Source organism: Crocodylus siamensis, chromosome 5 (assembly GCF_052110815.1).
Source record: "Crocodylus siamensis isolate JL-2025a chromosome 5, ASM5211081v1, whole genome shotgun sequence".
NCBI classification, from domain to species: domain Eukaryota; kingdom Metazoa; phylum Chordata; order Crocodylia; family Crocodylidae; genus Crocodylus; species Crocodylus siamensis.
Window position 1 is genome coordinate 125103120 of NC_143399.1, and position 13765 is coordinate 125116884.

Here is a 13765-nt window from a genome sequence, read left to right on the forward strand (position 1 = left end):
TTCTAGGTATTGATCATGTGTTACTTGAGATCCTGTTCTGTTTCTCTGAGGATGTTTGAAGTGAAGAACAAGACTACTATATGATGGTAGCCCTAATGCAAACAAAAATGTATGCAATGGATGACATAGATAAGTATAGGAGAGTTTGTGACCGGCAAAATACTCTACTATGCATTCATCCAGGGCACCACCACCATTTGTTCTTAACAGCCCAACTGTAAGATAGGTAGGGGTCCACCCCACTTGCCTGCTATTTCCTGGTCCCACTTCACCTCCAATTTCTTGCCAGCCACAACCTTAAGCCTGTTTGTTGCTGCGAAGGAGGAGTCTGTGGGGCCAGGAACAGCCTTGCAGGTGGCCTGATCTGTTGTTCAAGCAGGCCAACCCCTACCTAGGTCCTCTGCCTCCCACAGTGCTTTCCCGTTTAAGTGAGTACTCCCATAGGTTTCTGAACACTTGTTGGGGCTTCAGCTATCACAGCCTGGGCTCCCTTTTCCTCTCTGGCCACGCCCTCCACTGGTTAAGAGTTTAGCTCCAGGATATATCAGCTCCATCTTAATGGCAGCCCCTCCTAGGGGTTCAATCGCAGTGTGCCAGTCTTTGCCCCTCAGCTTGGAGCTGATTTCCAGCCCCTACAGCAGGGGAACATACCTTAGCACCCCTGCTCCTGGCCTCCTCTGCCCCTGTAACCTCTGGTAACAAGTTCAAACAGAACAATAACACAAGCCCCTATAAAACAAAGAGTCTCCCTCCTCAAGATAAATGTTACCCACAGGCTCTGCCTTCGTGGGAGTCTTCTCCTCCCACTTCCCTGGGTGGTTTGGGTACTTACCTGTCCATCTTCAGCAGACCCAGACTCCCAAGAGCTCCTCTCCCTGCTTCAGGTCCCCTTGCATGGTCAAAAGCTGTGCTCAAATCCTCCCAGCCATGTGACTGGGTCCGCAGCACCCACTGACCAGGTGCAGCTAAATTGCTCCATTAACCACCTGGCCTTATTAGTCCCAGGCTTAGTCCACCTAGACCACTATTCCTAACTGCCTTTCTTGGGTCCGGTTTCCTACCCTCTCAGGCCCAGCAAGTAAAAAGGGCTGGGGTTCCCTCTTATACCATCCTATACGCAACAATTACAGGAGGGAAGATTCTTAATGCCTGAAGTATGTGTGTTATATTTACTATGAGGGTAATGTGTAGGCTTGGCAGGATTTGATTTTTATCGGTAAACATCAGTAAATGGCAATTCCACCTCACAATCTCAGACCAAGAGAAAAATATTTACATTGTTAATAATCAAAATACATAGAAAGGGGACGTAAGCCCACGTGGGCTCCTGTTGAACATTGACTGGAGGCGGTGGGGTGGGCTGGGTACTGTGTGTCTGTATATATCTGACCCCATCCTGCCTCCCCAGCTTGCTGCCTGCAGGGTGCAAGCCAGCCAGGCCTCCCCTGCAAACTCTGGCAGGAGCTAGTGGGCAGCGCAAGCTGCTGGCTGCAGGGGGCAGATGCGGTTGTAGCTGCCGGAGGTATTCTTGCCGGGGAATGAGAGGAGGGGAGGGCAGTGACAAAAGAAAGTGGGTGCTGGGCTCAATAGTGCTATGCATGGGGGCCAGGCAGGAGGCTGACAGCCTAGCAGCACAGCAACTTCCCCTGTGCCTGCTGTGTGCTGGACTGGAGGAGGAAGAAGGCATGTGTGTGTGTGCAGATGTGCACGCACATCTGTGTGCATGTGTGTGCGTACCCCCACATGCCTAATTTCATGCAATCTTGAAAATGTAAATGGATACAAATCTAACTGAATGCTATTAAAATAAACATTGATTTTAGCTGTCAAAAATATTAGAAAATAAAAATTGAATTCTGCCAAGCCTAGTAATGTGATAGAGACAGCAAAACATTGGGCTCCAAGTACTTTCAAAACGCCCTGTAATCTAAAGACCACAGAGCAAAGGCAGAACTTCTTTCTTAGAAAAAGTATGTCATGCTGAGCAAGCTGCAGACATGAATAAACATAGATAAGGTTTACATAAATACCTAGAGCTCTGACAGATATTTCTGAAATACGTAAAATGTAAACCATGAGAAACACGACTTATTCTGAACTGCTATAAACTTAACTGCTTTGAATCGTCTCCCTCACAATCTTCAACTACCATTCATCTCTGGATTTATTCACTTTACAACTCTTGCTCCTTTTATTTTCTTTTCCTTTAGGCACTAGAGAAAAGCTTTTGATGTCAACTTACATAGATACAGTATGGGGTTTTTTTTAAGTGCTGAGCTGAATTTCAAGCACTTTGCTTTCTTTTTAATAGATTACATTTAGCCAATGAAATATTTCCTTCGTTGCCATATCCCAGCAACTCTGGACTTTCTGAATTTTCTTCCTGCAAAAGAGGAGAAACTGGAAGCACAGAACTGTGAGTTTAAATTTTAATGTTTTTGATTACCTAAAACTGGTTCTCAACTTTTTTAGGCTCAAGGTGCCTCTCAGAAAAAGCCAGCTCTTACTTTTCATTCTTTTTTTGACTAAAGAAAAATAAAATAATAGAGCAGTTTTTCAGAACTCAGAAAGACCACAACAGGTCAGGTTTATCTGGTGAATCATGTTTTCACACCTAAGGGTGCTAACATTGCATGGCATCCTGCAGCACCTTTGAAAGGATCCCAAGGCACCCTAGGGTGCCATGAGACTGTACTTGAGCATCACTGACCTTTAGCTTGACATTTTGTGAAGTCATTAACCTAACACTTAAAAGCTATGACTTCTGGGTAGATTTTGAAACAACGCTTCTTAAATATCAATACTGTTTACATATGGAGCTAACTGACATGACCAGTTTGCCACCTTTTCTATTTAATGTAGGAGCCAAGAAAACCAAGAAAGTCTGCTTTAAAGCCACTCAGACAACATTTCCCACTCCACTGCTAGGTTCTTCTGCCCTTTCTGTGGCCCATTCAAAGACGATGGTGATTTTTTTAATGCCTCAGCCCATGTTCCACCGGAATGCTGGCACTTCCTTATGGACATACCAGTTAGAAGTTGGCAATGAGGCTGAATTTTCCTTCATTTATCCAATACAGCAGGGATCACTGAAACTGGAGATTCTTTTTTTAGTACCTTCAGGGTGTCTTTTAAGGGGAAATATAGAATTCATTGGATAAATCTACCTTTCCAAGAAGAAGCGGTATCTTAAATTGATCACTGATATAACAATCATCCCAAGACCTAGGAGGAGAAATTTTCTACAGTTGTAAAAAAAGTGACTGCCAGAGAATGAAACTTCCTGGTGCCAGCTTCCTGCTCTTTCACCCCGACTATCTCCTGGGATGCCACACTTCTCGGACATTTTGTCTCCATGACTTCCCAGCCATAGACCCCCATGAGTCTGGAAAAATCTTTTTCTATATTCTGGGTGCATTTATACATGCACTTTACTGCAGAGTTGATTAATTAGCTGCACAGTAAAGTGTCACTGTCATAGATTTCATAGATGTTAGGGCTGGAAGGGACCTTGAAGATCATCAAGTCCAGCCCCTGCCTCAGGGGCGGGAAGTCAGATAGGGTCAAAGGATCCCAGCAAGATAAGCATCCAAATGTTTCTTGAATGAGTCCAGAGTAGGTGCCCACACCAATTCTGGAGGGAGTCTATTCCAGGTCTCGGGGGCTCAGACAATAAAGAATTTTTTCCTTATGTCCAGCCAAAAAACAGTCTTGGAGGAGTTTATGACTCTTGGTCCTTGTTTTTCCTTGGGGCACTCTGGTGAACAGATGTTCTCCCAGATCCTGATGTATACCCCTTATATACTTATAAGCAGCCACCAGGTTCCCCCTGAGCCTATGCTTTTCCAGTCTACAAATGCACCAGTATTAGGGTACAGTAAATTAACTCCACCATAAAATTGTTCTGTTGGGGGCAGTATTATCTTATGACAGAGTACTAAACTGTGATAAAATGCATGCGTAGATAGTGACAGGGGCTGGTGTGGGGCACAAAGGTGCTAAAATGCGAGGGCTGCCTGCAGCATGGCTAAAGCTGGTACTCTTGTGCCCCAGCCAGACCCCCTGCTACCCAGAGCCTGGAGCTGACCCCCTGAGCCTGCTGTCAACCTGGTGCTGCTCTGCCACAGCTCAAACTACTGTTGTCCTGTGTGCACATGTAGATGCTGTGCCTGGGAGCACCTGGCTCCGGCTCAAACTGCTCTGGAGTTTATTATGGCATTATTTTCACATGTAGATGCACATTTTGCCTTCCAAAAAGGAAGATATGCATTTTATTTCGGTGCATGAGGTATGTATAAAAATAATTGTAAATATTTTATACAAGCTGAACGGCTGTCCAGCTGTCTTTTTGAAAATATTCCTTACCATCAACTGGTATACAATTTGCTGTTTCCCTTGAAGAACTCGTATTTTACACAGTTTGTGAATCTATTCTGTCTTTACTAAAGACAAACTCCCTGGCTCAGTAAACCCATGTAATGTCTGGTGTACAATTAATAGGAAGTAAGCCAAATGTAGATATAGATCTATATTCTTATCAACTACAATATTTGTAAGGTTTTGAAGATTGGCAACTCTTCTTTTAAAATGTAAGACTTTCTGCAGAATGACTTATACTAGTAATTACCATTATTTGTAGTTAAATAAGAAAAAAAAATTCTAAAGGGCTAGAAGCATAGTAGAAGTTATTCAGATATTTAATAATCTCAGAAAGATATGTAGGAAATATATTTAATCAAAGATACAGATCCAGAGACAGAGAAACCATTTTCAGCCCATGGTGGCCCTCAAAGAGTGGTATTTGTTGGCCCTGACAGGAACTAGATCCTTTGATACTACCACTACAAGACCTAAAGAATAAACAAGGTAATATCTCCACAGAAAGATGGAGGTTAATACAAGTGATCAGCTACCAGAAGCCTGGAAGAAAACATTTACAAGACAGATTCCAATCTTACCTGCTGTAAGTACTTATTAAATAATCTCTGGTTCAAATCAAAAAAGGGAATTAGGTACCTCAAGTGTGACTTGGCAGAATGTAAGTTTATAAGTTCCTAAGTCTAAAACTGATACTAAAAGCCATTGTTTAGCGGCCGCCTAATACTGAATGCATGACAAATTTCACTTTTTGAGTTTCAAGTTCCTCAGGGACCTGAACTCTGGACATGTGCAGAGGTATAGCTCAGGCCTGACAAAGCTGATTGGCTCAGTACCTAGTATATACCTACAGCCCAAGATTTTCACTCAGATGTCTTGAGAGTCTTGATCAGAGCACCCATATAGTAAAACAACAGAATCTGGGCTACACAAAAATGCACTTGTAGCAACCATTTTCTTTATCAAGATGACTGAAGGAGGAGCACTAGGTTTTTATTATAGCTTGTGGGTAGAACACTCACCCAGGAAATGAAAAATCTAGGTTCAATGCTTTCCACCCCAAGGAGACTAGGGTCCCAAAAGCAAAAACTTGGTAAAAGCTACTGGTCTTGCTTGTATAAAGTTAATTTCTACAATTTAATACAATGCTAAGTTCTATATTTTGTATGTTTCGGCTAAGTTCTATATTTTATATGTATACATTTTATATATTTGTACAGATTACTTTGTAACTGAGAATTACCCAAAGAATACCTAATGCACCGAATTACCGGTAGAACAATTATCAGATATGTTGGATTTACAAAAAAGAATTAGATCATAACACCTTTGGTCAGACAGCCAGGGAAACAATGATATCATATAGAATTAGAACTTGTTTTATGGTTTACTTAATACTTGCCAGATAAAAATTCTAGGCTTGTATCCAGTTCTTATTATCTAGCCTACAATATACATAGATTCAACCCTGATGTAATTTCACTGGTCTACATTCCTGAATTACATGCACACAATCTTACAGATATCTTTGGGACTGAGTAGATGACTGAATTTGGTACACTTCACACACACTATGGACCTAATTTTGGCTTCAGGTTTACTGATACAAGTCCTGTTAAAAATCCATGAGACTTACACACATTCATTAGAGGCCATGACTTGGTCTCAACCCTACTCTCATTTAAGTCAGTGGGAGTTTCATTACAGAATTCACCAGAAGCATGATGGAGCCCTATACTGAAACTTAGAACTGAAAGATGTCTGTGTAAGAAAAAGCTAAACGTGACTGTAGAAAATCTCCTTTTTTTGTCTTGAGCTTTATATCCAAGCTTTGTAACTGACAAATATGCTATTTCCCTTGCAGATTCTCCAAGTTATAACTGCGGTTGCAATTTTTGTGACTGGCTGTTTTGGTGAAGTAGGAATTGGGGCACCATGGTGGTCAGCAACAATGGTAAGGCAATCACTATCTACTTCAGAAAACTAAATGTCCTTAACTGATGACCTCATGACATGTCAATGAAAGAAACCCATCTACATGTCCTGTTAAGCATGAGAGGACCAGACACCCAGTTAGTATAAGTTATTTGGAAATAATATATAACATATCAGCAGCAACAGAACAGCAATGAAAACAGTCTTTACATATTTTCTGTTACGTTATTTTTTCACAGTTCTTTATATCTGGATATTCTCTACTTATGCTGGTGATTAAAAAGTCAGCTCCCTGGGTAAGTGTGAAATTAATCACAGAACAAAAATAATCCAGGACTTTTACAGTGAGGGAGAAAAAGAAAAACCTTAAAAACATAAAAACCAACAAACAGAAAAAAACCTGCTTATAAAATCCTAAATCAACAGTCCTTAAACATATTCTGTCTTTATATTTAGTTATATCTAAGTGGCAGTACAGTGTGATGAAACAGAAAATAAGAATTCTAAGTTTTTAAACATCTAAGAGATACTTATGAGCAAACCGAGTAAAAAAACCCTTGAAATCAAACAGAAGAAACAATCAATCAAAAGCAAAGACTTCTCTATACATAGGCTTAATGATATATACTGAGTAGTCCCACGGCTCACAGGCTGCAATGTTAAGCAAGTGCCTGAATCTTTGCAGGATCAAAGGCTAAACTTAGAAAGTATCAGAACCAAAGAACGGAGCATAAGGAACAAACTATGCTTTTCCATGTTATTTCTGAGTTTAGATAAACCACACTTATGATGACATAAGTTAGGTTCCCAGAGAGCAGAAAGGTGAGGTGATAAATTGAATACAAAAGCAAAGGAAACAGAGGAGAAGATCCAAAGCTTATGCATCTCTAATTTAATTAGTCTATAACAGCAATACTCAACTAGGGTACCATGGCACCCTGGCTGGCTTAAGATGTTAGGTATGCAAACATGATTCACAAGATAAACCCAGAGATTTCCATATTGGAATCGGAATCCATATTGTTAAAAACTTTCTGACCTATCGTGGCCTTTCTGAGTTCTATGAAACAGAAAAATGGCTCTATTTGCTTTCTGTAGTCAAAAAACAAATGAAAACTAAGAGCTGACATTTTCTGAGAGGCATCTTGATTGGTTCCAGATGTGCAGGCACATGCATTTCCTTGGGGACAAAGAGCAGTGGCACAATATGTTCCCAGTATGGGGCAGGAGTGGCTGGGGCCAGCCCCAGCAGCCTAACCTGGGGCCCTAGGGGGCCTCCTGGGGCTCCAGCAGTGGCAATCTGACAACAGGAAACCTGGTCAGCAGCTGGAGCATGCGCCACTCCACTTTTTTCTGCTGAAGTGTCAGAGCCTCCCCCACCACGCTGCAAATTAGCTTGCATGTGTAGCATGTGTGGTGTGTAGTACCACAGACAGGTCTATAGTGCCATATACCACATGTGCTGGCTTGTCTGGATGTGCCTCTTGAGCAGGGGAGGGCAATGCTTTCAGGCAGAGGAGCACTTACTGAGTTTTGGCAAGCCATAGAGGGGGCCACATGACAGGCAGCCAGGGCGGATAAATATTAATTTTCTAAATTTTTTAGGGGCCCTGCGGGCTGGATAGAATGGCCTGGCAGGCCACATCCAGCCCCCGGGCTGTATTTTGCCCACCCTTGCCCTTGAGTCTAAAAAAGGTTGAGCACTACTAGTTTATAAGGTGCAAGTTTACTTTATCTTATGCAAGGAAAATTCTGCCAAAATAGAAGTTTGCATTAGATCCTATTAGCAAATGATACATTTTATCAACTTTCCTCTAAAAGAGAATATCAGGAGAGGCTGCTGGACACATAAAAAAAAGTCCTGTTTGCTGTGTGGTACATTGTCAAGTCCTAAATGCAATGTCAAATAAAGTCCATACTTGACTAGAACTTTAAATCAGGACGTAAGGGCAGATTTCCCACAACAAACTACAGGGAAATGTGAAGCGTTTGCTGAAATTCAATACTTGCAATTTCAGACCACTCTTAATTGTTTCCTATCAGTTTGGAAAGTGTGTTGAATAGTTTGGAACAATGTTGCTACATCAATGCCAGTTATTAATTATGATAACAAAAACTCTTCAGTTCTGACATTAGTAAAATAGAACATTTTACTTATTTTATTAAAGGATCTTGAGAGCCTTAAAAGAAAGATGATACAGGCAACCCCTGCTGAGCGTTTTTAATTGGCTCCCGAAAAACCGAGCATTAAGAATAGCATTAAGCAAAACCAAAAGTTTTTGGTAAACCAAGATGGCAGCTGTGAGTTATAATGAAACTCGCTGAGCGCTAAGTGGAATCGGGTATCAATGTAAAACAAGCATTATAGCGAAATAGCACTAAGTGAAACAGTGTTACGTGGGGGTTGCCCGTATAAGTGAATTAGATTAGTTTTTTTTATGCTTAATACATAACATGCTTGTTTACAGGAAAAGTGTGCCTTCATCACTATAATATTGAGCATAACAGCAGCAGTGGCTGGAACATTTTATTATACTTTGAAGTTCTCACTGATTGGATCTTCTTGGATTCCCTTTGCTTATGACACCAGTGATGTAAGAGCTTTCCATCTTCCTTTAATATCTTATAAGTGTATTTTCTTCTTTTGTGTATTATTTAATTCTCTAATCAAATACAAATTCTTTCTGCTTCCAAGGCACTAAAAATTAATTAAATAAATTAACTCACTCCAAGTAAAGAACACAGTTAAGTGCTCTGCTGGATTGGGACAGAGTACTTAGCCCTGTGCAAGACTGAAACTTGATGTTTGAACTCTCCAAGGCAGGAGTGGGGAGGGGAAGGGGGAGAGGATTAATCAATGCAGTTTTCTAGTCAGATACTGTGAAGCAGACAGTTGCCCACTAGAAACTGCAGTATAACCATCATATCATCTCACACAGCCCACCAGAAAGTATCAAAATAATTAACAGTATTGCAAGCACCTTTACCCCACTGGTCACTCTCAGTGGTACCATAATTCTATCTGTCCATGCAAATTTTGATGGTGATCCTCGAGTCTAGTTTGGCCTGGTAATAGGTAATACTCTCAGCATGCATTTGACATGCCCAAGGCATCACTATTTTTGAGAAACACTGGAAATTATCACCATCAATAAATAATTCTGGGGGGTGCTGATGTAATTTAGTTCATGCAGTAAAATAAAAGAAGGACAATGTTTTATGCAGCATTTAAAAATTGTTTTCCATTTTGTTTCTTCTAGCCAAAACGACTTATACAATCCCTCAATGTGGACAAAGCAGAACTTGCATTAATCAGCTTTCAACTAGGAGTCTCTGTTTGGATTTTGGCCCTGCTGCAGGCATCAAGGAAAATATTAAGGCAGTAGATCTTGTCAACTTGCCTTATTTTCCAACAGGTAGCTTTCACTGAACGTGTTTTATGGGCACAGTATGATATAGTAGTATTATTTACCACATGCTGCTATAGTTCAAACTTACATTTAAATATATGTAAGTTAGTACTTTACATATAAAGTTATCTCACTGAAGTCAATGAAAAAACTCCTAACAGCAAGAATGGGATCTGTGACAGGTGTGCCTCTTCGGGGTCTGTCCACTAGTGACCCTGCAACACCGGTTATGGGCCAAACGCTCACCTTCTCTCCTGCCATGCCTTGTTGTTACTTGCTTAATTAGAGGATATTAATCAAGTGGGAGGCTGCCCATTTTCTGTCTCGATGCCTGGGGCACTATCTGCGGTTTCTTTCTTCCCCTTACACTGCAGCCCAAGCCTTGCAGATGTACCTAACGTTCGGGTCTGTTCCACTCTCGCAACCTGCACCCCACCTACGCTCAACTTGCCTCACAGCCTGTGCCTCACTGGTGCTCTGGCTCACCTCTTGTAACCTACGCCACAGAGGCGCTCTGGCTTGTCTCTCGCAACTGTGTCCCTCGATAGTCGCTGCCCCCTTGCCTTGGGGCTTCTCACGCTGCCCTGGGGCTCAGGTGGCCATAGCTGTACCTGGCCCCAAATCTCCTCCTCGGGGTCTTGAACCCCCTTCCGGGCTCAGGCAGCCTCAGCCTTACCTGGCCTCCGATTCTTCGCTCCTCTTTTCGGGACTGGGGTCAGTGTACCCCCAAATGCTGTGCCCTCTCTGGCGCTGGGGTTCCCACACTACTGTGGCGCCCCTATGAGGCCTCCTCCCACCCCTAATAGCCTCACCCGGTCCTTCGGTCAAAACAACAAATGCAAAAACACCAAGCCCCTGGGCTATAACATAAAAAGCTAACCCGTCCGGCCAAACAACATTCAATCCCTGCCAGGAAATACTCCAACCCCAGCAGTGCCCAGGGGATGCTCACGCAGTCAGGGTTGTCCCCTCTGTCTGCACTGGCAGAGCTCCTCCTTCCTTGGTCGCCAGAGGGGAACTGCCCTCCTGGCTTCCTGCCTGGGCTTATATGGGCCAGGCCCTGCCCCTTCCTGTCAGCTGGCTCCCCAGCAGTTGTCCAGGCAACCAGCACCTATTACTCTGGCTGCCCTAGCAACTGGTAGCTGGGCCTCCCCCATCTTGCCATTAGGGGTCTCTCCCTTCCGTTCTCAGGCTCAGGGCACCTGAGTGCTCTGCGACAGGATCCTATACCATAATTTTCTTTTCTATGTTCACTTGCACCTGCTCCATTCCTTTGAAATTATACTCTTGAGAGAGCAGACTCTGACAACACATTTGCTACATAGTAAGTTGACTTGACTACTGGAGCAGATACAATGTGCCCAGCCCTTCTACACAGCCAATAATTGGAATCCACATTTAAGTTATTTTTACTATGTGGAAAAAGTACTACATTAAATGTGCTACCTGTCAAGTTTCTTGGTAAATTTATCTTGAAAACTTGACTCCTGCCCCCCAGTGGCCAAATTCTGTATTACCACTAATTACATGCAGCTTGCTTAGGACAATAAATAATTCTACTACGGCACAAAGTCTGAAGTAAATTACATCATACTATTTTTTTTGTCCCTGTCCTATTTATTCTGGGTTGGAGCCTCAATTTTTACAAATTTCATAGGTTAGCTGAAATCAATGCAGCTATACAAGTATGTAGGCTAGACCCACCGCTGCCTGCAGTAGAGCTACGGCATTTTACAGAAGTAGAAGGTAAGTGTGTTTGTGCATAGGTATGTTCAGATAGCACTGAAAGAAACATCCTGAGTCATCAAGCCCAGTCACCTGCCATTGCAGGTAACCATATCATATATTCCCTTTTATAAATGGATCAAGTTTTATCTTGAAACTGAGGGCGCAGAAAGAAGTAACAATTTTGTCCAATCTGGCCCCTGTAAGTGCTCTAAAACAAGTGCATGACTACAGAGCACTTTAAAAGGGCCCGATCCTATGACGATCCAAAGCAGAGTGCCTTCATTAACTTGTGTCTGTATGCGTGGGGAGCAGAGCTAGCTGACACAGCCCAGCCCTGCTCCCAGCTCTGTTTTCAAAATGAGAGAGGGGGAAGGGAGAGGAGGGAGTTGTTCTGGCAGTTTCCCAGCCAGTGCTAGATGGTGCCCAATCCACCCAGCTCCTCTGGGGGGCTCCAATCCACCCAGCTCCTCCCACTCCAGTGCAAGCTGAAGAAAACCCAGAATGGACTTCCCTCTCCTGCCTTCTCCCGCTCCTATCCTGAGACAGCACCAGGTGCTGGGAGAGGGAAGGCAGAGCCAGGACAAGAGGATGCAGAGATGCAGCCTCTGTCCCTGGATTGGCTCCAAATTGGAGCTCAATCCCTCACCCTCCTGACCCAACAGCTAATGTTTGTTGGGTAGAGAGGATCAATCTAACTCATGTCAGTTTCTGTGAAGCACTATGAGTTAGACCAGGGAACTACACTTCTGTCTGTGCCTGAAGGGTATGTACAGAGATTCAGGGAGATTAGGAGGTTAGATTGCATTATAAATGGCCATCTAATCTAACTTAGTTTGCCCAGGTGCAGACCATACACTTAGATCCCTAGTTAGGTGGATCTAAGTGCAAACTGTACAGAAGTTCAGGACAGTTAGATTGATCTAAAAATAGTTCCCAGTGCAGCCCTGGGGCTGGGAAAGCCCAGCTGTCCCCAGTGCTGGTGCTGATCTTTTCCTACCCTTCCCCCTGGCACCAAGTTATTTTGAGTCCTTCTACCCCCAGATGGACAACCCACTCTGGCAGACCAGCCAGCTCTCCTACCCCTGAGCCTACCAAACCCCCATCCCACAAACTGCTCCCAGTGCCAGGAGCCAATTAAAGTAAGTAAGGAGGGGGCAGGCTGGGGGGCAGGTTTGCCAGAGGGGTTGTTCATCTGAGGACTGGAGGGACTAAAAATATCCTTTGGTCCCAGGGAGTGGGGGAAAGAGCCTCCTTATCCCCCCCATGCCACCTTGCAGAGCATGCTAGCTCCCCTGATCCTGCCAAACCTGCTCAGACCCCAGCAACGTCCCCACAGACCCCATTTCCTCCCAATCCCTGCCCCCTACAGACCCTGCTAGCTCCAACCATGTCTCCTGTGAACCCTGCTTGCCCCCCAATCCCCATCTACAGACCCTGCTAGCCCCTCTCCCCAATCCTCCCACCCTCCCCCACTGTTAGCCCCACCACCCCAATTTACTTTAGATTGGGTGGTCACTTTAACTGAATCTAGTTTCCCCCCGCTCAAATGTCTGTACATAACCTAAATGGCTACTTTCCCTTGGTGGTTTTATTGGAGGATTCTGTTCCAGAATCTTGCTATTCTAAAAGATTATCAGTGCATTGATCAAGTGAGGATGTCCAATGTAAACACAGCAGCAAAACAAAACCAGAACGTCTTCCTCTGGGGAGCATCACCCTATACACTCACCCTTATTTCAGCTGATTAGCCATGATACCAGGTTATAGGTACAAATAAATATAGTGATGTTGATAATGGCTCTAGTCTAAACTCATCATCAAGACATTGTAGTAAATATGCTTTTAAATGCCTGTCCTGCCTGTCATGGTGCCATTTAGTGGATTTCTTTGGTTCGGATTCCAAGAGATATATTATATGATAAAAAGAAAGGGGAGAGAACACACTTACTATATATATTTGCAGAACACCTCTGCCCCCCACCTCAAAATAAGACATACACCTTGTTTTGGGAAGGCAGACTGAAGAAAAACAAGATGTTTCCTTGTAACCAAACTGTTCAGATTCAGCTTCCTCATTTAAGACATGCACTCCAATTTTCGATCACTATTTTTTGGAAAACAGGTGAGTGTGGTACGTGAGTAAATAAAGCATTAGTCACATTGTCACTTCCTAAGTTTAGAGGCATGAATAAAAACCAGCTTGATAGATATCCAAGTCTTGATAAATATCTTGGAAATAGTTTATGAGGACCTGAAATTGGGTTCTCAAGACATACTTTTGCAGGATTATGATTTCAGGTATCACTTTTCAGGTC

The 13765-nt window shown here is 43.1% G+C and overlaps 1 protein-coding gene across 2 annotated transcripts; it reads left to right on the top strand.

The window, feature by feature from the left end:
• The first annotated feature begins 2081 nt into the window (after positions 1-2081).
• On the top strand, positions 2082-11283 carry LOC149864535 (uncharacterized). 2 transcript variants are annotated; one of them, XM_090048776.1, is made up of 6 exons: positions 2082-2416; positions 4882-4963; positions 6242-6331; positions 6552-6608; positions 8781-8906; positions 9573-11283. In XM_090048776.1, the coding sequence occupies exons 2-6, from the start codon at positions 4886-4888 to the stop codon at positions 9696-9698; spliced, it is 477 nt and encodes a 158-aa protein (XP_089904902.1). In that variant the 5' UTR covers positions 2082-2416; positions 4882-4885; the 3' UTR covers positions 9699-11283. The 2 variants fall into 2 exon arrangements, with proteins under 2 accessions (XP_089904902.1, XP_089904903.1); XM_090048777.1 differs by lacking the exon at positions 6552-6608.
• The last annotated feature ends 2482 nt before the right edge of the window (positions 11284-13765 follow it).